Source organism: Phaethon aethereus (genome assembly GCF_964289735.1).
Source record: "Phaethon aethereus genome assembly, chromosome: 3".
NCBI classification, from domain to species: Eukaryota; Metazoa; Chordata; class Aves; order Phaethontiformes; family Phaethontidae; genus Phaethon; species Phaethon aethereus.
The window spans coordinates 53,849,680-53,873,916 of NC_138576.1; the positions used below are offsets into that span (position 1 = coordinate 53,849,680).

At 39.9% G+C, this 24,237-nt stretch overlaps 1 protein-coding gene across 1 annotated transcript; it reads right to left on the reverse strand.

Moving 5' to 3' along the window:
- Positions 1-8,484: 8,484 nt before the first annotated feature.
- Positions 8,485-23,427, reverse strand: TUBE1 (tubulin epsilon 1). Its single transcript, XM_081997111.1, has 12 exons — positions 23,388-23,427; positions 23,239-23,312; positions 21,917-21,969; positions 19,280-19,337; positions 18,576-18,691; positions 17,423-17,544; positions 15,901-16,088; positions 14,144-14,319; positions 13,246-13,386; positions 11,542-11,682; positions 10,466-10,640; positions 8,485-8,903 (listed from the first exon to the last, which is right to left on the reverse strand). The coding sequence occupies exons 1-12, from the start codon at positions 23,410-23,412 to the stop codon at positions 8,745-8,747; spliced, it is 1,428 nt and encodes a 475-aa protein (XP_081853237.1). The 5' UTR covers positions 23,413-23,427; the 3' UTR covers positions 8,485-8,744.
- Positions 23,428-24,237: the final 810 nt, after the last annotated feature.

Consider the following 24,237-nt stretch of genomic DNA (forward strand, 5'->3'; position numbering starts at 1 on the left):
AGATGAGAAAGGCACCTGGGCTGTGTTATGCTTTGTCTCTTATGAGAAAATTTTAAGTGATAGCTTTTGCTGAAGGTATTTGTGTCAAGGCCGATTTCATTATTTATTTACTTAATTTTGAAAATTCACTTTATGTGTGCACAGTGTATTTTGCCTTTACGATCAAGATGAATGTCAAATGGTGAATTTTCAAATGACTCTCTCCCTCTGCTAACTTTCTGCATATTTAAAGCCAGACTAAGATAACCGAACATTAGCAATCATATATTGCCTACTTTTGCTCTTTGCTTATTTATGCCATACAGACCCTGTTCAAACTTTAAAACATAAGAAAACAAACAACAACACATGAAGGGTTCTTACACAATGGTCTCATTTTCTGATCTGCCCATAGGATCAGGAAAAGTACGCAGTGGTCTTGGGTGATGTGGATAGCTTTGGTTATAGAAACTTTGGGACGGAAGAATTAGGAAAATATTTGGCCTGTAAACTTTACAAGCAAAATTTAAATTTTCTTTGTAACTTAATCGATTTTTGAAGATTTTTCAGGTAAACCAAGCTAATTCCACAGTTAAAGTAATTCCACAGTTAAAACTGTACGGATATTTGCCTGATGGTGTTTTTCTTACTGGGAAACTTTGTAGTCTCACACCTTTCAGGTGACATCTTTCCCTAAAAAAAGGAGATAAAAATCACTTGCTTAGGTAGAATTCTGTAGGTTTAAAGCATGTTTTAATTTGTGATACAAATTAAACATACTGGTCAAAGAACATCGATTATTTCCTGCGACACATACCCATTTTGAAATGCAGCATCTGGTTTAAACCACATAACCTCATATAGCTGGCACAATTCCTGATAATAATACTCTGCTTAAAAAGAAAAAAAAGCAGCAAGAAAGTGAGTTTGCTAAACCAACCATACAGTCTGGACCATGGCTAAATGTACGGGAACACCTTGTGTGTCTTGTTTCCAGAATAAGCCTTTAAGAAGGCTTTATGCTCCAATGCATATGTTCGTCAAATTAACATTATGGTTTATAGGAAAGGCTTAGATGCCTAAAAGAAAAAGTAGACTTAAGTTAGTTGTTTCCGTATTGTTGCTGGATTTAGGTAAAAAGGATTAGAAGAAATTCTTTATCAGCAAATTATTAACACCACATTTATGAAACTATCTTCAGGATGTTGCATGGAATACCACGTGACATTGTTTAATTATTCATTTATTATATGAATTGCCTCTGTGAATTAATATGTATCTTAAAAATCATTCAGCCAAAGGAACTTGAAAGCTACTACTTTGGAGCTTCATTAATAGCTGTGGACTGAGATATCGTAAGTAGAGTTGTAAATGACCATGAAAAATGGAAATTAGCGGTTGGAAAAAGCCGTTTAAAAGGTCATTTACTGCTGCATGCGATTAGGCCAGCTCAATTATGCTGCAAGAGCTTTCATGCGGTGAGACATACGAAAAACTGAATTCTGCAGATACTTCTAGTTTGAAAGTTGAACCGAACTGAAACCCAGCAGAGCTACCCCTTCCCCAGCTTTCCCTTAGCACCTCTGCCGCAGGCTGTTTCTACATCAGTAGAGCCTTGCAGTTTGGAGGAACAGAGGGAAACTGATTGGCAGGGCTTCATGTGCCCAGAAAAAATCTAGGCTTTTTTTTTTTCCTTTTTTTTTTCTTTTTTTTTTTTTTTTCTCCTGCAAGCTAGGTAGTGACACTGGCAACTGATGAGGGACTGGATCCTGACTTTCCCTCTTGCTCTTTGGGCAGTCAGAGCTGCTTGATGAGAGCAGCTCCCAAGCCTTACATTGTACTAATGGCCAAAGGGCTGTGTGTGCCCCCGCTTAACTATGGATCCAGTCATCCGCAATGAATAACTATATCACAATCTGCATTTCTGCTGAAATCAGCAGCCTGAAAAGATGTAATGCTAAGATCTAAACTGTTATGTTTTAGATGTAGTTCTTCAAAAAAGCAGATGGAATATAGCTATCACAAATAGATCCTTTCACTCTCTGTGCTGAGTTAATCTTCCTCCATGCCTCAAGAATTACTTAGGACTTCCTTTTCTTAAAATAAAAAAAGAAGAAGAAAAAAAAAAGACATGAATTCTGAGACAGAATGTGGAAACCTGTAAATTCTGGCTAGACCTTGACTTCCTACCGCTGATACAGATCTCTTTTAGAGACACATCTTTGCCCTGTAAGACCTAGACTCAATGAACACTTACTCACGTAAATAGATACACTCTTAGAAAATGACCTGTTAAGCTCAGTGCAACTACTAGCCTCCCTTGTTAAGATTCAATTTTTGCATCTAGTGCAAGAGAATCTATAAATACTATAATGCGCCTTCCCAAACAGCTATTCAATTTTTGGAGCAAAAGGAAGGAACACTCAAAAGAGGTTTACTGTTTTGCCATCAGAAGTGGCACACAGGGCAGTGGCTGGCTACCAAACAGTGGGAGGAATCAAAAGTTAATTAGTATGATAGGAATTTTGTGGGAAGGAATATTTAAAATAAATCCACTGTCGACTTTAAAACACTTTCTTCCTACTTGAGCTCTACTACAGGCTTTGTTCTACTGAAGGCAAAGGAAAGACCCATGCATTGTGTTTCATACAAGCAGTAGGCCTGGTGGAACCACACCTCAGCGCATGGCAGTGACTGAGGAAATTAGTCTTCTGTCTCCTACCTAAACATCACAGTTTCTTACTTTTTGGATCCTGTGAGATGACAAATGTTAAGTTCTTCATAAAACTTCACCCTTTTTTTCTATCCCAATTTTGTTTTATGGTATCCCAGCTACACACAATGCATTTGTCTCTCAAAACATCCCACTGTGTATAAGTTTTTTCACAGCCCACCACTGAAGCCTGGAGAAAAACCTTCAGGAACCGGTGAAGTCCACCAGCGCAAGGAGCTTTGTCACTGGCCATGCAGATGCCCGCCTGTGCCAACCTGCTCCCCCGGGGTAAGCTTGGTGAAAGACGGTTGTGGCTGCTGTAAGGTCTGTGCCAAGCAGTCAGGAGAGACCTGCAATGAAGCAGACATCTGCGACCCCCACAAAGGCCTCTACTGCAACTACTCGGAAGACGAGCCTAGGTATGAAACAGGCGTGTGTGCATGTAAGTGGTTCTTTCACGTTCTCTTCTTGAAAACCAGGAGGGTGGGACAGCGCAAGTGAATGGCTTTGGAGGAGAACGGCTTGCTGGTGCTGCGCAGCTCTGTGCTAGGCAATTTACACTAATTCAGACTTCGACTGCTCAGTTGGAGGATCTGAGAGCAGGGCCGGGACTGTCTTTAAACTTACCTGCGTATGCATTAGTGAAACTGGTTCATTGGGCACAAGCCTGTTATTTGAAGTCATGTTGATGACTGATTTCAAGTTAGGTGGCTGTAGTTATCACTGGGCATAAATAAAAAACGATGTGCTTGGGCTGGGAAGAACTGGAAGCTGCGGGTGCGGTAAATGCTGATCGCATTTTAGCGCTCTGTAAGCAGGAGCAGCATGCTCCTCCTGTGTAAGTAACTGTTGTTTACCATTTGCAGATCTGATAGCTGTAGGATGTGAGCTCAATGGAGTTTATTATCTTAACGGGCAGACCTTCCAACCTAACCCACTTTATAAGTGCCTGTGTGTCAGTGGTGCAATTGGATGTACACCTATATTCACACCAAAATTAGCAGCAAGTCCCTGCGCCAGGGTCACAGCCAGAAGGAAGCCTGGACAATCCATCTGCGGGCCTGGACAGCACAAGCAGCTTCAATCAAGAAACTACAGGGTGATGTCAGGTGTGCCTGGCTACGCTGGTAAACTTCTCCATACATGAGCCTTGCTGCACTTCGTGTCCCCAGGTCTGGCGGCCAGGCAGGCAGCACACTGGCAATTTCTCAATTCTTGCTCAAGGCCATTGCCAGGGTGACTGGTCTGTCCCAATTACCCCTCTTACTTGTAGGGTCACAGACTCTTTTCTCTAAACCTGATGAATATGTAAAGCAAAAAGTCTTTTGGCTTCCATCACCAGGGAATTGGCCAAAGCTACCTTCAACCCATCTTTCTGCAGAGGTTTACTACCCGTTAGGGCTGCTGGTGGACAGCCATTGTGCAGTCTGGGAGCCATCTCGCTTTCTCTCGCTCTGTGGTGGTAGGGAGTCTTGGTTTTCACATATACATATTAACATGTTGCAGCCCTCTTCTTTCAATAGAAAGCAGAAAAATTATACAGACTGCCTTGTGGGTTTAATCAATTCACAAAATTTCAGGTCACTGCCAAGGACAACGCTCCCCTTGATTTCTTCTCTATGCAGTCTGATCAAAACCATACAACAGTTATCCAGGCAGTTCTGCCAGGGTCGGTTGATACTCCCTTTAACCTCATTCTTGCTCTGCTGCTAACACTGTAATTCTCTTTTCCACCTTAAGGAAGCACCACTTCCAGAAGCAGCTATCCTTGCCCTTCCCTGGCCACTGCTGCCTGCGCTTGTGCTGTCTCCTTCCCTGTGCATGTGCAAGTTTCCACGGTGAAAATAATCTTCGTTACGACTAATGTGGCTACCAGAGAGCTGAGCCATTTATTTGGTAGCAACTCGAATTATGGGGAAATTATGGCCTGAATCATCATCATGGTTCAATAAAATAAAACTAAAAGGCTCACAAAGCTTATCAAAAAACCTTCAAAAAAGACTGCTGAGTAAATAGGTAGATGCACATAGGACTACTTTATCTGCAGATAAATAGACCCGCTTACAAAACCTGAAGTTCAGTTTGGGCAACTTCTAACACGTTAGCAGTGCTTCCGCAAGTTAGCAAAAATAAAAAAAGATCATCTTTACTTCAAAATTATGATACAATACCAATAACTAGTGTCAAAGCCTTTTTACAGAAATATACTTAACGCTGTGTATAAAAACACACTCAGAAAGGCAACCTACTTCAAATGTCAATCTGATCAAAGAGAGAACATAACACAGTGAAAACAATGGCAACCAAACCATTTGACCCTGTAAAATATATTAATGGGGTTTGTGGGTATTTCAGATACGTGGAGAACAGCATTAAGCCATTTACTTTGTAGCACATCAATGGATTGAAGAGCTGAAGTCCAAACTGAGTAACTCCTTCCGTGAGTAGACTGCAGCACCACATCTTACAGCACTTACGTACTCAGGAATTTGAATCAACTGCACACCACCACCTTGAGGAAAGCCACCCAGCTTGCAAAGCACACTTCCTACCTGCCTTTCGGTTCAGGGACCCAACGGCCTGTCCCTATGGTGGCTGTAGCTCCTGAAGGATGCTATTCTTCGGGCAATAAAAACCCTCCGAAGAAAAGCACCTTGAAATTATTGTTTCAAAGTGAGGTGTTTCCCCTTCCCTTTCCCAGTGCAGCAGAAGTAAAGTATCATGTCACCTGGTGCATGAATTCCATGAATGCCTCAATGGCCAATATCTGTTCTGAAAAGTCTTTTTTTGTTAGTGTGGATAACAAGTGCTAAGTTTCATTTCACTGCACTTGCTTTGTTTTCTGGCTTTTCTTGTCAATTCTATTTACCTAATTAGATACATAGGGATGTACCTGGATCATACATTAAAAACATACGAAGTATAAACAACCATTTAACTTCCCTTTATTTGTTGCAGATTTGTGACAGGCTTTTAATCTGCTTCCTGCTGTCTACTTTCCAGGTATCCTTGTAATTCTGCCCGTGCTCTTACCTAAATGCACAGATTCTACATAATCAGGTTTTTTTGCAGTATTTCACCATGACTTTTGCACTGCAATTTTGTTGTGGTTTTTTTTTTTTTTTTTTTAAAAGAGTACTCCACCTATTCCACCCCTAATCCATCAGAAAATAGGCTTTTCAGTGGTATTTGGAAGTGACTGGAGAATTTTACTCCTCAAAAAAAACCCTAAAGCCTTCACAATATCTGCTAAGAAACTGTTTCAGTTTTCCATGTTTCTTCCACTCTGGACATTTCATAAAAATTCCACAAATAACTCTCTTCATGTAACACTTTCATCCCATCAAACTGGAAGGTCATACGACACATGCAATTTCATAGTCCTCACTAGGACCTGAGTATCCAGTGTCAGTAAATTTTAATGGCAGCTCAGCCAAAAAGTTTCTGTATAACTTTGTTTATGCCTCATTTTTAGATTTACCTACAAAAGCACCTTCATCAACAGAAATCAAATGCTTATCCTTTTATTTTCAATTAATCATTTTGGGGCTGTTCCGCTGCATAAATAATATATTGCTATCTTAGCTTACAGAAGCTTACCGCTAGTTTTGAAGAAAAAGTGCCTAGTACAGGCAACTCCCTGGACACCCTGTTCCAGGACCTGTGGCATAGGCATATCCAGCAGAGTGACCAACGAAAACAGAAAATGTGAAATGAAAAAAGAAAAGAGATTATGCTTCATCCAGCCTTGTCTGACCAATATACTGAAGACGATAAAGGTACTTTATAATATAAAATGACTTCCTAATAGAAAATATGGGAAGTAATGGAAAACAGATGTATTAGCAACTACTAATATAAAATGGCTTCTTCCTTTTTTTTTTTAAGGGTTTTAAAATACCTTTCTCTCCTCTGTTTTCTACCTTCAGTCTTCAGGTTTCAATAGTAAACTACAGATGTGTAATTTCAAACAAAACCATATAATGTCCTGCAATATAAGTGCTGCTAGTGCTGTCCTGGTGCCCAGTCACTCAGAAAATATTTTCTATTTGTTGGCTGATAAAGAAAAATAAAGACAGCTTTCAGAAGGAGTAATTTTCAAGATATTTCTATGTAAATGTTGTAATTTTTTCTTACATGTTCTGTTTTTAATGTGTAAAAACTCAGGCTTTTGTTTTTGTATTAAAGATTCCAAAAGGAAAAACATGTCAACCAACATTCCAGCTTCCTACAGCAGAAAAACTAGTTTTTTCTGGATGCTCAACTACACAAAGCTACAAACTAACTTTCTGTGGGGTGTGCTTGGACAAGAGGTGCTGCATACCTAATAAGTCCAAAATGATCACTGTACAGTTTGAGTGTCCCAGTGAAGGCTTCTTTAAGTGGAAGATGATGTGGGTAACATCGTGCGTGTGTCAGAGGACTTGCAGCGCTCCAGGAGATATATTTTCTGAACTCAAAGTTTTATGACAAGTTACACCATTGACTGTAACAAACTGCGAGTGCAACAGCACGTTCACATCCTGAAGAGTTAGCGCAACACCCTGCCACAGCAATGTTTATAGTGAAACTACATATTTTTAAATAGCACATGGAAAATGCAAGTAAGAGTGCAGCTTTTTAAACCTAATTGTTGTAGTAATTAAAAAAGGCACAGCAGGACAGCTTTGTACCCCACTGTAACAAGCTGTTGCCCACAAAGACAAATACATGTAAACTCATAGATGCTCTGACTAACCCATTAGAAAAAAAAAAATTACTCTGTAGTACTTCATCTACCATTCTTGATTTTCAAATTAACAGTTTCTACTATGTATCTGAAAGAGCAAAACACATCAGTGCTGTTTCAAACACAAGTCAATTTTAAGCTCAGATTGCTTTTTGCAGCAGATAATCTTTCTCTAGTGTTGTGAGTATAAACAACACACTTGCAAAGGAACGAGTAAGTGGACAGCTGCAGATAAGAGAGCTGCAAAATTTCAAGGAAATTTAGAATGTTTTCTTAAAAAACACTCTCAAATGTTATCATGATGTTTTATTGAATACTTCTGAACTTATACATTGAAAATTGTGCTTACTTATACACCCACTCAAACTCTGCTGGAAGGACTTCAAGCTTTAAGAAGACATTGTATAAACCCATTCAGCTTTGTAACAGTTATTACTCTTGCTGCTCCAAGACAGCCAAGGCTGGCAAGCAACTGGAAATAGCTGTACATTCTATTTTGTAAAAGGTATTACTGTAATATAAAAATCTACTTACCATGGTAATTATAAATATTAAAATACCTATTTTACATGCATTCTTTTAAGCATATAAACTTTGTTCTCCAGTCATTATAACTTCATTGTAAGTGCATGTTTCACTCAGAGGTATATTATATTATCTCATTATCAAGTGCAACTCAGCATTCATGAATATGAATAATTAAAATATGTTAATTAATACTCCAAGTATAATACTTGAAACGAAATGTATTTTGTTGAATTTTCCGATATTGACAATTTTTATATCAACTCAGAATGATCTAATGCAGTTAAGTACAACATGGAAGCAAAAATATTAAAACTATGAACATAGCTTAGAGCATTCTGAAATTATGACTATCCTGCAAGGTTTAAGAAACCAGTTTCAATAGAGACTTGCTTTCATCTTTGAAAGCGGGCTTTTCTTCTCTTCATAGGTTCTTGTTAAAAAACAGATCTAGCAATGGTGATCCTTCTTCAAAGGAAAGCCTGCCTTTAGTTTACCATAAGCTGAAAGTCTGAGAAATTTTTGGCCGCTACAGCTTCTCTTTCTTCTCTTTACAGCATAAGGTATGTCAATTTACCCTACAGTTAGGAAGACTGCTCTTACTGATATCCGACATAATTAGGTGCCAGTCAGGCTAGGCCTGACACTTAATAAACACCTCCCAGAGAACTGAGGAAGCCGTTGTCCCAGTCTCGCTTTCGAATGACAATAGCTAGGCATGCTGCACTTCATTCTCGTTAACTGAAGTGGTTGGCTCCTTGGGGAATTAAAAAAAAAAATAATTGAATTCTTCCTTCTTTAAACAGCTATCTTCAGTCTTGATGGATCTGTTCTAGGCCCACTTTTTGTGGCATCCAGTTCGTTGTACTCTTCTATCAGGTCAGACAAAGATGATATGGCTTCAGAAAAATAGCTTTGCTCCATCCCGTCTATATGCAGATAATGGTGAAGGTGAGCCTATGAGAATAAAAAATTCAATATTATCCTCTTTTTTGGCACCTAATTCCTTTGGATCAGTAAGTATCATTTAGCCTGCACTGCAGAGGGGAGTGCAAGCACTGTAGAAAGTAGATTTGAAGACTTGTATCATGACTTCCTGTGCTTAAATACTTGGCAACTTTAGTAGCAAATCCCTGTGGAATCACAGTTGATACTACTCATTTCTTAGACATCCATCTTTTTATATTCTGTCTTCTTGGATACACCTGACAAAACTGTGTATTGGGTTTACCTGGCAAGGTTGGGGGGAGCAGGAAGAGGCACTGCAGAGGTGGCTTTTGCAAGAAAACACCAGGAGCCACCCCCACGTTGGACAGAGCCAGTGCCAGCTGGCTCCAGGATGGACCTGCTGCTGGCCAAAGCTCAGCCCATCAGCGGCGCTCCTAGTACCTCTGTGATAAAACATATTAAGAAGGGGGAAAAAATACTGTGTGACAGCTGTGAGAGAGGAGTGAGAATAATGTGAAACAGTCCTGCAGACACCAAGGTCAGCAAAGAAGGAGAGGGAGGAGGTGCTCCAGACACTGGAGCAGATTCCCCTGCAGCCTGTGAAGAAGATCATGATGAATAAGGTCATCCTCCTGCAGCCCATGGAGCTCCATGGTGGAACAGATATCCACGTGGCAACCTGTAGAAGACCCCATGCTGCAGTCGGTGGATGTGCCCTGAAGGAAGCTGTGGCCCATGGATAATCCATGCAGGAGGAGGCTCCTGGCAGGAACTGCAGCCCATGGAGAAGAGCCCATGCAGGAGCAGTTCGTCTGGCAGGGCCTGTGACCCCACAGGGGACCCATGTTGGAGCAGTCTCTTCCTGAAGGACTACCTTGTGGGCAGAACCCATGCTGGAGCAGTTTGTGAAGGACTGTACCCGGTGGGAGGGACCCCATGCTGGAGCAGGGGAAGAGTGTGAGGAGGAAGAAGCAGCAGAGATGAAGTGTTATGGACTGATCACAACCCCCGTTCCCCATGCCCCTGTGTTGCTCAGGGAGGGGAGGAGGTAGAAGAGTTAGGAGTGAAACTGAGCCTGTGAAGAAGGAAGTGGGGTGACGGTGGTTTTAGTTTTATTTCTTGCTCTCCTACTCTGTTATTAATGGCAAAAAATTAAATTAATATGCCCCAAGTCAAGCCTGTTTTGTCCATGATGGTAACTGGTGAGTGATCTCCCTGTCCTTATCTTGACCCATAAGCTTTTCATCCTATTTTCTCCCCCTGTCCTACTGAGCAGTGGAAGTGAGAGAGCAGCTTGGTGGGCACCTGGCAGCCAGCCGAGGTCAACTCACCACAAACTTGTAGGCAGATCGGCCAGATACCTTCTTCAGCAATGAGGCTGTAAGTATATTGCCTGGTAGGTACAAGTTAATAAGGGGTTTACACTTTTTAAGAAGCAGCTGCTGGAACACAGATAAAAATCTTGGGCTGTTACTTTTAAGCAGTCCCTTTGTGCTACTAAGGCTTGTTTCCCAATAACGCAAGATGCTAATGATTAGTGGCTATGGATGTTATAATGATGACAGTTGTACCTTTTTCTTGTAGAGCTTCATAAATCTGTCTCTAAGTTCAATAAAAGTTGGTTTCACACAGGTGTTGTTTGCTAAAGCCAGAAGGGAATGGGAATGGCCCACAGGAGGTACTGAACACAAACCAGTTTTCCAGCCCTCTTGATTCCAGGAGACAAAGTGCAGGGAAGGCTTCAACCTGTGATACAAAAATTTAGTTACCTAGGGAAAGTAAAAACCACAAAGCCTAGATTTCCTTAGCTAACAAACAGTCTGAAAAGGTTAACATTGAAGCTTGCAGAATTAAGAAAGGCAGTTATAACTAGAATTTTGCATAAGACCTGTCAGACTTCAGAGTAAAACAGTGTGTCTTTTAAATTAAACTGCAAACACCGATTTTCTTTTGTTAATTTAATGTATCAGGGTTTGAAAGCAAAGTTACAAGCACCTATTTCTATAAAAGGGACTGCAAGCACTCAGATTTAGGAGAGGGGTAGATTAATGCTCTGCATGGACAATCAGTATACCTATAGTTCAGAAGTAAAATGCTTTTGATTCTCAGAAGTTTTCCCCACATGTCCCTGTCCACTTGTAAAATCCATCCTGTACAGGAAGCTTGCCTGCGTTTCCTGTTATAACTATGTAGATCAACAGTGTAAAAGGTAGAAAACAGTGCTAACAATACAGGGTTGTTAAAATAAGGATGATTCCCGAACTACATGAGATTAACCATGAAAGAGGCAGGGCTTCTGTTCATAAAAAACCCCTCAAACTTCTACTACAGAACCTATTTTTCCAACATCCCTTACTGTCAAGAGAAATCTGGAAGGTTGGGCTTTGCTTTCTTTTGCATTTTTGAGAATGGGAGGAGCAGCACAGGGACATCTAGTTGCCTCCCTTTATCTGGAAGTCCAAGAATGCTGTGACTTATTCTAACTCATTAAGGAAATCATTTTCTTCCCTTCTGAAATTAAGAAAAATATTTTTAAGTAAACTGATTTAGTATTGAAATTCTTCAGATGAAAAGCAAGAGTGCTCTGGATAACCTGACAACAGTTTCAGTAACAAATACCATGACTACTTGGTGTGGAATTACAAACCTTTCAATATTTCTACGAAGGTCTGAAACCTGCACATTTCCTCGAACGAGAAGTGCACAGGCAAGGTAGAGGCTATGCTTTGGATCTGCTTGAATTAGTTGATGATCTCTACTAAAAGCATCTGAAAACATCTGATCCAACCTAGGTGGAAAGAAAACAGAGTTACTTACTCGTATTAAAGCAGGCTACAAAAGTTCTTCAGAATGCCCATCTTCAGGGTTTAAAAGTTCATGAAATTCTGGAAATAAAGGTACATTAAACCTGGGACCATGGATGACAGGGAAAAGTTTCAAACCTTTACAGGTACATATGTTTGCATTAGAAGTTTTTAAAACAGACCAGATCCATTTTTCTCTTCTCCCTCATGTTACAACTCACTGCTGAGCCTGAAGTCAGAGAAGCAGACGGACAAAGATACCTTTATTAAGGAAATTTTAGATCAACGGTTACAAAGTATTAAAATATGTAAAAGGATTTAAAGACTTGACCTTCCAGTTATATGACAATTTCAGCAGACAATCTCACTGCTTGTGAAGGATCTGACAAGGAATACCAAAGTGCTGCTGACCCTTACAGAACCGATCATCTGTCCGTTACACTTTGCTATTTAAAAAGATCAGGGGATCATGTGCCTGTATTAATTTTGACTAATGATTTAGGAAAAGACAGACTATACTTACTAGAATTTTATCATGTATGACTGCTTTAAAAGATGACACAGTAGGTCATATTCTTCCTCTCTTCCTTAAGCAAGTTCCACTGTACTGTGAGATATCAAAGATGGTGTCTTCAGGAGGTCTCTATGAACCTATAACGTCTAAGCTATTCTTCCAATTTTTTCCAAACTCTCTGAATCTATCACCTCTACTTCTTTTTTTTAAATCACCTCTGCCACAATCCGCCTATTAAAAAAATAACTAAATAAAGGAGACAAAAATACTACTGTTCCCACCTCATTCTGAAACGTGATTGATTGAGCATCTCCCCATAGTCTGCTGCCTTCCCTCCAGCACTGTATTGTCTCCTCAGGGTATGGTTTCAAGAGATCCAACTGATTGTCACAACTTGCTATCACAGAAAAGGGGTGGGTGGTCCTGCCCTCTTCTCCATGTTGCATACTTCCATCACTTATCCTTAGCTGCCTCTACCACTATTTGGACCTTTTGCTGACTGAATTTAAAACTAGTGACATCTACTTTAACTGGTTATTTTTCTGCCATGTCAATAGGATAAATCACAGCACAAAATTTGACAATTTTGTCAAATAAACATCAGCTTATTGACACCATAAGCTGTTAAACGGACTCACTACATCTCCAGACTGAAGATGCCATTACTTCACAAGGAGTCTAGTTTAATTACTTGTTTGTCTTTACAGTATTTTGTGAGTCAATCGCAAACTGTTACTCAAAAGAACTTGTGGTGTGGGTTCTATCTATCATCTAAGTAATAGATTTTTCCAACAGAAGCATTATCCAGCAGAGATAACAAAAATACATTTCAAGTTTACTTGCTTAACCGTTACAGAGAAAAGGGACAAAGGATGTTCTCAAAAATTTCACTAATATGAAAATGTGGCAGACTTAAAACTTTTAGAACTTCTACCCTTAGTTTTGCTACAGAACGTAATTTTTTAAATGAAAACTACGGAAGAATCAGAAATTAAGCATCAAATGTAAAGCTTCCATAATAATTTTTTCTTACCGTCTAGAAGGTACATTAACATCAGCCAATGTATACAAAGGAGTCAAGCTTGAAACCAAGTAATGAAGTCGAGGAAACGGAACCAAATTCATGCTGATTTCATTAAGATCCATGTTAAGGGAACCTTCAAACCTAGCAGAGCTGAAAAATTAACAAACTGTTATAAATTAAGTAAATTACTTTTATATGGTAAATGTTCATTAAATCTTTTTCAGTTGTTCCCTACAATAACACAGTAAAACAACACAGCACTCACGAAACTGTTCATGTATAACTGCTAAACTTTCACATTTCACAGTAACAGTGCTATACCTTATTTCCTTACATTACTCATATAGAACAATTAATCATCAAGAATGAGACCTTAAGTTTCCCAACTTTAGTCTTTGGCACTGTTTTTTCAGTATGTGGACATGGCTGCTGAATACCAGTTTTCACAAATGGGCTATAATAAAACATGCATGGCAGCATTCCTGACAACCTGCTTAAAGGAAAAGCAGGCCAATACTCCAGAAGTATATTTCAACAGCAGTTTCTTACAGCAATAAGACAGTTTAGGAGCAACAATGGTCTGATGGTATTTACAAAATAATACAATTGGCCTAGAAAGGCAAATCTCTCCGGGCTCCATCAAGCATTAACGGAAGACAATATCCTTCTGCCTATAGAACTGAAGTAAAAAAAGTTTTAAGACTATCATGGCTAGAGCAACACCACTGCAATGTGAATACGTCCAAATATTTTAACATTTAGCAATGTTAATTTAACAATTCTTAAAAAGAGGAGACTCATATCAAATGGGAAACAATATTCTTTGAGTTGAGGCAGGCCTGCATATTTGCAGCACACACCGCCTCTAGCAATACTACTTTTACAGAGGAATGACCTGTAACTTTACCTTGTCAGGTTCAGCAGCAAGTTGGCTACAATATTATTCATTGCGTCAAATGGCTTCTCTTGTACAATTTTTGCACCGCCTGCACTGGATGTTACCAAGCTGTTTTGCTTCACAGTTGACCCTAGCTTCCCAGAGTTGATCATCTGATGAATTTTATTAACTATATCAAACAGAGACTTTGAGAGAGAAAAAAAAAGCATACAGGAAGTCTTGAGCACAGAGCTTTCAAATTCAGTACCCCAATTTTTAATTTCAATTAATCTTAAAGGTAAGACATGATACTGTGAGTTCAAAGATTTAACATGTAAGTCCAACTTTTGACCAATTCCAACTGACTAAAAAAGTCAAAGGTTCCAAATGTCTGTTCCTTACATGTCAGAAACATGTACACAGCTTGAATTTTATTGAACTATTCAAAATCCTAATGCTCTAAAATTAAATTTTAAATTCTCATAATTCCTGTGAAAGCAAAAATATATTTTCTAAATATATTTCACTTTTTCTTGCTTTTTTCAAAAGCAAATATCAAGAGAGTCAAAGTTCGATTCAGATAAGTCTAGTGGTTTGTGTGGTCAGCCATGCCTATCATGCCCATATCACTAATAAGTAAAGTCAAGACTGTTGGAATTTGGAGTGGTTAGTCATTTCCCTTGCTGGACTGGGATTGAGTGTACCCTCAGCAAATTTGCCAATGACACTGAGCTGTGTGGTGCAGCTGACATGCAGGAGGGAAGGGATGCCATCCAGAGGGGCCTTGACAGGCTTGAGAGGTGCGCCCATGTGAACCTCATGAAGTTCAACAAGTCCAAGTGCAAGGTCCTGCACATAGGTCGGCGCAATCCCAAGAACAAATAGAGGCTGAGTGGAGAATGGATTGAGAGCAGTCGTGAGAAGGACTTGGGGGTGTTGGTTGATGAGAAGCTCAACATGAGCCAGCAATGTGCGCCCGCAGCCCAAAAGGCCAACTGTGTCCTGGGCTGCATCAAAAGAGGCGTGGACAGCAGGTCAAGGGAGGTAATTCTCCCCCTCTGCTCCACTCTTGTGAGACCCCACCTGCAGTACTGTGTTCAGCTCTGGGGCCCCCAACATAAGAAGGACATGGGCCTTTCAGTACTTAAAGGGGGCTTAATAAGAAAGCTGGAGAGGGACTTTTTACAAGGGCATGCAGTGATAGGGCAAGGGGTAATGGCTTTAAACTGAAAGAGAGGAGATTTAGAGTAGATATAAGGAAGAAATTCTTCACTATGAGGGCACTGAGGCACTGGAACAGGTTGCCCAGAGCAGTTGTGGATGACCCATCCCTGGAAGTGTTCAAGGCCAGGTTGGACGGGGCTTTGAGCAACCTGGTCTAGTGGAAAGTGTCCCTGCCCATGTCTGGGGTTTGGAACTAGATGATCTTTAAGGTCCCTTCCAACCCAAACCATTCCATGATACGATTCTATGATTCTACTAATACTACACACAAATTGACTGCTAAAAAAATATGAGACTCTCAGCCTCAGTAAATAGAAGCTTTTCACTGTTTACCTTGAAGTAAACATGAAAAGAATCACTATAGACTACCTTGAAAGTGCAGAGCAACTTTTTAGTGATACCCATCTTAATTTCAAAAGCCTGCAAATGACTTATGAGTTTAATTATTAAATAATTAAATTATGCTTTTTAAGACTTGGTACTCAAATCAATACGCAGAAGAAACACTTCCTATGTGCAGTGTAATAAAAAAAAGAAGTTGACAAAAATAGATTATTTCTTACTTCATTCTCTATTGGTAGCACACAGTCTGCATGTTCATTAAGCTCCTTCATAGCCAGAACACTGTTATATGGAGAAGTAATAACATCATCTTCACCAGAGGGATAAACTGAAGTAACAAATCTGTATACTTCTGGGAATTCATCCTCAAGCAAATTTAATACAAAAGTTCCAAGACCAGATCCTGTCCCTAATTATGAATGAAGACAGAATGAGAAAAGATAAAAGGTTCCCCATGGTATAATAACCCTTAAGTCTCATATGTTGGAAACATACAAATTCTACAACTTCTTAATTTTATATATTAATGAACACTTTCTGAAGCATTTGTCTGACAGGGGAGGCCACTCAGATGTAAATTAAGCAGGAAGGTGTTTTCCCAGACAGGAAAATAACTAAGCAATAAAAGTATTTCCCATAGTATATCAGACAGGATGAAGTATACAACCTCAAAAGTTTCTGCAAACCAAAAAATCCTATTACATAACCAACATTTTTCTGACCTAGTTATTTTTATTTCTTATTTTAAAATCTTTAATTTGAATTTTGAAATATAACAGTTGTTTAAAAACACTGAACTGCCTCAACTACTTACTTTTCTTTTGGGGTTTTATAAATTTTTCTGATTCTCCAGTCAAAACATAATAACCCCTTTCCCCCCAGCGCACACACAGAGTTTTCCTCATTAGCACTAAGCACATAGCACTGAGTTCAAATCAGAGAACTGAACTGTGTTTTTTCTGTCTTGGACAGCTAACATTCTCATCAGCAGACAATTTCACCTGTGAACACGACAGCAATTTTCTGCAATAACAGAAACAGTATCTGCAGGCTCTCTCAAATTAAGCAAATGGCCACAAAAAAGGCCCTTCACAAAACTCCTGCTTCATATTTAGAGCTATTTTCTGTGTCTTTTTCCACATCATAACCAGCTATAACACATGCTTCTCACACGTTTCTGGGGTAGGAAGGCTTCGTGGCAATACTGTAATGACAAAATTGCCGCTGCAAGGGATTATCCACTCCCCCCCCCCCGCACCATCTGATTTATTAACAAAGTAGCTAGACCAGATTCAAGCGAATTATGTAGCAGAAAAATAGAAAAACAGAGTGTTTCTGAAGTTAAGCAACATTAGAAGTGTCCTTCAAAGCCTTTTGGAAACTCTTTCCTCACCACCAAAACCAAGTTGTTTACAACAATGATGTCAGTCTTCTGAGGCCACTGTCCCTTCTGATCAGTGAAGGGTACCTTCAAGTGTTTCCTTGTATTTGGTACCTCTCTCGATCCACTCATTGCCTAGTATTTAAAATATTAGCTACATTTTTTTCTGGGTAGCACTTACCTTAGTTCATGATTAGGGGGTCCTCTGTGCTCTTACAGAACAAATAATAACAGGTCCGCTTAATTGGACTTACATAGATCATCTTTTCAAGATCCAAGTTTTTCTTTTTTACCTGTGGCTGCTGCAATCATACTAACCATATGAACCGTATAACCATAGAAACCATAAAAAAATTACTTACCACCTCCCATAGAATGAATTATAAAAAAACACTGTAGGCAGTCACAATGTTCTGCAGTTTTCCTCAGCTTTTCCACAATGTTTTCCTGGTACTGATAGCCATACAGCTTATGACCTACAGCCCTGAAGATATAGAAAGTACTTTAAAAAAAAAAATCCAACAACCAATCTTCCAGTTTTTGATTTTAACTCCTCCTATTTGACATTTTACAGTTCGGAGTCCAGAGCTGGCTGCAACCCCTAATTTGTGAGAGTTGCTAAGCTGTGACTACATCTTGTGAATATGGGAGTCAGGATATGGTTTTAATTTTGAGGATGCAAGCACTAAGTTCACAGCTTTGGAGTGTGCACTATTATTTTGAACTGATAAGGAAATAAGCTCCCACATTGAATGATCAAATTGTAATTATAAAATGGAAAGTTATACACTCCTTAACAATAAGGATATCCCTATGTAACATGTGTACTGATCTTCATTTGAGTACTATACAGGTCAGTTGCTGTCAGTAATAAAAAAACCCCAAACACCTAATTTTCAGCACACTTGCCTGCTAAATGGTGAAGTTACAGGATGCTTTATTCCCTGTATAGCAGTCTCTTTCGGTACATTTGCTGATGACTTGCTTTCCAGTTTGTACTGCACTGGATATTATTAGAGGCGCATTAAGGTCTTGGTGAAAATTTCTAATTCGTTACATTAATCAATCTTTTTCTGAACTTCTCTTGTAGGTAATGTAGTTTATATGCACAAAGCCAGACTCTGTGGTGCTTAGAAATCAGAAGTGCATTTATTCATATATCTCATTTCCACACTAGCTGCAAGTTTCAAACTAGTTACAGCTTCATCGCTAGTTACTGAGCGATGGAAACAGCTGAATACCAAAGAAACAAAAATAAAAAGCAGGCTCTTTTGAAAAAGAAAATAAAAAATGAGGAAGAAAAAAATTAGACAAAATGATATATCAGCACAATTATCCTTCTGTAAAGGGCTTTTCAAAGGCCTCCTGCAGGCAACAGTGACTCCAAAATTTACTGGTAAGATGCTGCAGCTCCCCAGGTGCAGCAGAACAAACCAGAAAGCTACTTGTTATCATTTCCCTTTTCAAATGACATCTAATTAGTTGCTAAGAAATGCTTTCTGAAGAGGTTCTCACCAGTTGTTTCCTGAACCAGAAACATCTGTGATAAGCTGCTTGCTATCAAACACATCCCTCAATGGTCCCTGCAGGATTTCATTCACCACACCCTCCTCCATGTCAATCAACAGTGCCTTTGAGAAAGGAAAGAATTAAAATTCAGTCAGTAAGCAAACCACTCTTTGAAATAATCACAGAAAGAAATATAAAATTATTTACAATATAAAATGTATGTTATTTCTCCTGTGCTCCAGAGAAACTTTTTTTTTTTCAGTTGTTAACTGGGAGACCAACTAGATTCACCCTGGCTGATTTGCTAGAAGTCATTCAATAGGGCAGCATTTCAGATAATGCAAATTCGTTAAAATATTATAATATTTTGCCCCAATATTTAGGAGTAAAGAAATGAAAGCGTTATGTTTCCAGTTTTCTTGCTTCTTAATCACTTGAGGTGGCTCGAAGAAACCACTCCTTAGAAAATTCAAGTAAAAACTTGGTTGGTAGTATCTGCAAACATTTTATTAAAATTATAATTTAAGTTATTCAACAAGACTGGCAGCAAACTGCATTACTCCACAGAACCATAAAAGTTACTATTAGAAATTTTACTATTCAAAGTAGTATTGAAAAACATACACAATTATAAGGACCTTGTGAAAATTCCTACACAGTTGGATGTAAATATGCAATGTAAAAAGAACGACCTTTATATATTGCCTTACTCGTGCTTTTAAAGAGCAGATTTTTCCTTTGTAAATATCAGGACCATCACCACCACTTCTGAAAAAAAAAAAACAAACCTAAGCTCATAATTGTAATAGAAAATAAGGCAATATGTATTAGAATAAAATTCCCCTCCTTAATATTTTGTGTTCAGAGGACTGTTACAATGTAAACAAATAGAAACACCCAGAACATGCTGCTAAGAAAGACCTCATAGTTCCCTAAAGTAATGCAATTACAGGACACTATCTCAGTCAGAAATACCCTAAGCAGTACTTCAGGAAGTGGAAAAGACAGGCATTGAAAGTTTACTCTTGGGTACATCCTCTGCTCTGTGGTAATTCTACAAGTATTGCCAAAACTTGAAATTACTATCTTTTATCCTGCATGTGGTATGTCTGCATCATACAATGGAACTCGGCACACCAAATAGTACCACTGGCTTTTCAAAAGGAATAGTACAGCACTGTGCTACTGCTCAAGATCTGAAAGCAGTATAACTGCACTAGCACAGCACTGTGCTCGACTTATTTTGCCGTTAAGATTTGCCAGTTCAGAAATTATGCTGGACTGACATAGATAAATTCCTTTTTTTTCCAGGATTAGTTGTACTGAGTCAACCTAAGGGTCTACGCATTGTGTACAATCACGTTTTTTTCCACAATGAATACTGGTGCTTCTGCACTTAAAGGATAAGATAATTTAGTCTGGCCAAACTATGTTCAACACAGGGCAAAAAGTTAGGGATATTGGAAGATGGATCTAATTTTCCCCTCAATTATTTACCTAATTTGGGGGCTGGTCAAGCCTAAATTTAAAATATCTCTTAGACTATTCTAAATTCAACCATGATAATATTCCAAAAACATCAGCTGAAATTCCCTACAGCAACAAATGTTCTAACGATGCTGAGCCCCATCAGGAAACAAGGGGAAGAGAGTTTGGGGCTGCACTGCTCAAGGATCTTCCACCCTCTCGTTCAGAGAAGCTCTCCAAACACTTCTCATTAGCTGAGCAGCTCACAGCAGCCTCCAGTACCCAAGTGATTACTCTAGACTACACAACTCTCTATATGAGCCCACTATAGCACCACTAAATCCAGCTAGAGAAGTTCTATTTCTCTTCGAGGACTAAAAAACCTCAAAGATGAAAAAAAACCCAAACCCCAACTCAACACTTCTTCCTCTTATTATTGTCTTTGTGGTCTTTCATGCCAGCCCATACTTTCAATTACCTGGATTCAATTGCTGAAAAAATATCCCTCCATTCCCTAGAATCCCCCAGGCTTAAAGCATGCATTTCTGAATATAAAACCATACATTTGCATAAGAACATTTCCAATATTACATAGTTTAATAATAACCATAACAGAAAAAAAAAATCTGTCTGGTTCTGCCAGAGTGTTGTTCATAGCAGTTTCTGACAGGACAACCCACCTGGATTAATTATTTTGAAAAGTGGTATGGCATAGCATAGAAGACTGAAGTTTGTCCCTTTTATGATGTAAGGTTTTATGCCTGCAATGGCCCAGGAGGTGAACTGGTTCTTTCTGATAAAACTAAAACAAACCCCACAACAGTAACAAAAGGCCAGAACCTCACAGCCTGAGCAAAGGAGTTTGAAACTACTCTCCCTATGGTTCAAGGCTGCAGTTAAAAAGTGGGAATTGTTTCAACAGGAAAATGAACAGCTCCTGGAAAAGACAATATCTGAATAATCATTCTTCTCTTTCACAGGTAGGGGAATCTTCCTTGAAACTTCTACAGTATTCAGTGGGATAAGTCCTTCCTCTTCAGAGAAAGAAAACAGATGTTTTTATTGCAGCTATCTTGTCAGTTATAAATTTGGTGGTTCCATCTGGCACATACAGAAACATAGACATTGTTTACAACCAAATTTTCTTGGTAAGAAAAAAATTCTAGGAAATGCCCATTAGGAATGGCAATGATAAACTCCAATGCACTTGCATGTTCTTTCAGAGAGATAAAATTTGAGACAAAACAATTAGTATTTCAATGCCATTTTAGTTAAAATTGCATGCTGTACTGCAGCCTTGCCATATGGTGGAAGGAAAGAGAGGCTGGTCAAATGCTTTTTAATTAATTAAAATGCAACAACAATATCCAAGTGCACAACTGTTTTATTCTTGCAAACTGCAAGGATTTGTGTAACTGGACAGATGAGAGATGACTGAATACTCTTAAGGTATGAACTGGGTCACTTTAAAAAAAACCATAGTCACCACTCTGTGTGTAAAAAACCTAGTCAGATAAAAGGGATTTAAAAACTGACATGACCTTTTCTGACTACCTTGTATACCATTCCTCTTACAACTCTTCAATAAGTGCTGCTAAATTGGTATTCAGAGGGCTTGCAGCCTGACCATGATTCACAATGGCAAAAGCTATCAGATCCTGACTGTCCATTTTTGGGACAGAAGGAAAGGAAAACAAATCCAAACACTTTCAGTGGAAAGGTAAAGATAGTGTTTTGAGAGTACAAAAAAGCAACATCTTTCTCTAGCACATTCTAAATATGACCTAAACCAAAGAAAATTATAACTTTGGTTAAGAGGAGATACTAGAATCATTGCTCTACTGTGTTAAACTCATGAGCTGCTTGATAAGACGACTTACCTTGTATCTACATTCCTAAAGAAACTGCTTAATGCTTCATCATAAATTCCCTTCTAAAAGGAAACAACACAACATAAGATGATGTTTAACATCAGAAATTCTCAGTGTTTTTTCATAGAATCATTTAAGTTGGAAGGGACCTCTGAAGGTCACCTGTCAAACCTCCCCATTCAGGACAGAGTGAACATCTGTGTTGAATCCAACTAGCTATAGTCAGCACTAAAAAGAACATTTAATTGAAGCATCAGCTTTATATTAAAAACTGACAGCAGGATGTAACTAGGAAATTATTTTTTCAGCACAAGATTAAACAACTACTCTTCCTTCCTTTCTAAAGATTTAGGATTTTACTGAAGATCCCAATGCAATTATTAAATTGAATAGCTGCTGTTTAGCTGACTTGGTTCATCACTGATACAACACTCAGTTGTATCCATGCCCATGATACTAATGTCCATGAAGTTCTGTAGAATGGAAAGCACATCACACTGTATCAGTGATTCCTAACCTCCCTGCTGAGGGGTGGCGTGGAAATTACTTACCCAACCGTAAAGCTGAAGAGACCTGGCAGGTCTTAATACTTTAACATTATTACTTTAGAGGCTGTTTACCATACTCCTAAAGATGTGATGAAGCAGAATTTGGAAGTCATTGTTCCCTACAACACTAAAATGAAGAGACTCTCCATATGCATATGAACTTCAGCCATTGCCTTTTTTACAGCTGCTTCAGCAGAAGGCATTAAGACTGCTCATCATTGTTACCATACAGTGCTTACCAGGAAATCGTATCTTTATAGCCATGGCAGGAATAGTGCATTTTTGCTTAGGGTACTCAGCACAATCCTATGCCCTCTTCATGCTGCTATTTTGGTCAGTGCAACTGCACAGTAAGTCACTGCACGGCATGTCCTAGTGTGGAAAAGAAAGAGGGGCTTTGGTGGGCTGCTTTTTTGCTTTCCTGCCGTTGGCAAAGGACCCACATCGAACAACTCTCTCTTCTCACTGCCTCGAACCTGGCAACGCCTGCCTGTGCGGAGACATCCTGAGCTTTTCAATGTGGAAAGGCTTGTGAAAGCGGATCTGACTTAGGGATGAATAGTTAAACAGCATAAAAACCTGGGGATACTTCTGCTTGTAATGAAGTGGCCGTAATGTAATCAAATACATTCAGTGCTTCGCAGTCACAGGGAAGAACACGGAAGGAAGCGAGGGCCACCGTGGCCTCCCCACGGCGAGTGGGGAAGGCGGCTCGCCCCTACGGCCGCGCCGTCCCCTCAGGCCAGCAACGGCGGGAGGCGAGTGGGGAAGCAGTGCCGTTACCTTGTTGACGGCAGCGTGCTCCCGCAGCGCCAGGTCCCAGAAGCGACAGCCCACCTGGTTCCCGCACTGGCCCACTGCAGAGGGGAGAGACATGGGTCAAGCACGGGAACAGGGCGGCGGGGAGGGCTCTGGGCGCCACGACCCCTTACCCTGCACCACCACCGACTGGGTCATGGCGAGGCGGCTGGCAGCACCTCCTCTTTCGAACTCGGCACCCGGAAGCCACGCCCCCTTAACGGCCGCGGAGGAGCGGGGAGACGTTGCGGCGTGCGGGCTCTTCCAATGGCGCGGCCTCCTTTACCCCCCTCCCGCCTTCCTCCCGCGGTGGAATGTTCCATCCATTGATTTAGCTGCGGGCGCTCGCTGCCTATCCGTTGCGAGTGGAACATTCCATGAGGGGGCGGGGGTGTTTGAGGCTGTGCCGCCTGTGGCGGGTGTGTCGCCTCGCCTGAGGCCGGCGGGTCTCAACGGCCGCCAGTCCGAGGGAGAGGCCTTTGGGTGTTGATGCTGATGTGCACGACTGCTGCTAGAAGATTCAAAGTTTGGTGTAAGGTTAAGCGTGCCCTGAGAGCAGCTGAGGGAGTAGTGAGGTGTCTGCTCGCCTGTGCAGTACGGGAACAGTGGACATGGTGAGGTACTCAGAAACGTGCTGTAGTCTTGAGGGTGAGCCTGTCAGGGGCTACAGGGTCTCTGCTAAAGCCTAAAGAGAGGAGACATGGCAAGGACCTAAAATGACCTTTTTCTGTGGGAGAAAATATTTCCCTACAATACAGTTCATTACCTTTTATGGCCAAATGTGTGATAAGGTATGTTTTATATTCCCCAAATACATTATTCAGAATGATGGTGTGAAATGTGCCAAGTGATATGAAAATAAAGATGAAAAATTAAATGAAAAAATGGTCGTGGAAATACTGTAATGACATACTATCCTGTGAAGCTTGCAAATTATGTTTTAATTTAAGCTCAGTTTCATATTTCTTGTGCAAATAATTGTCC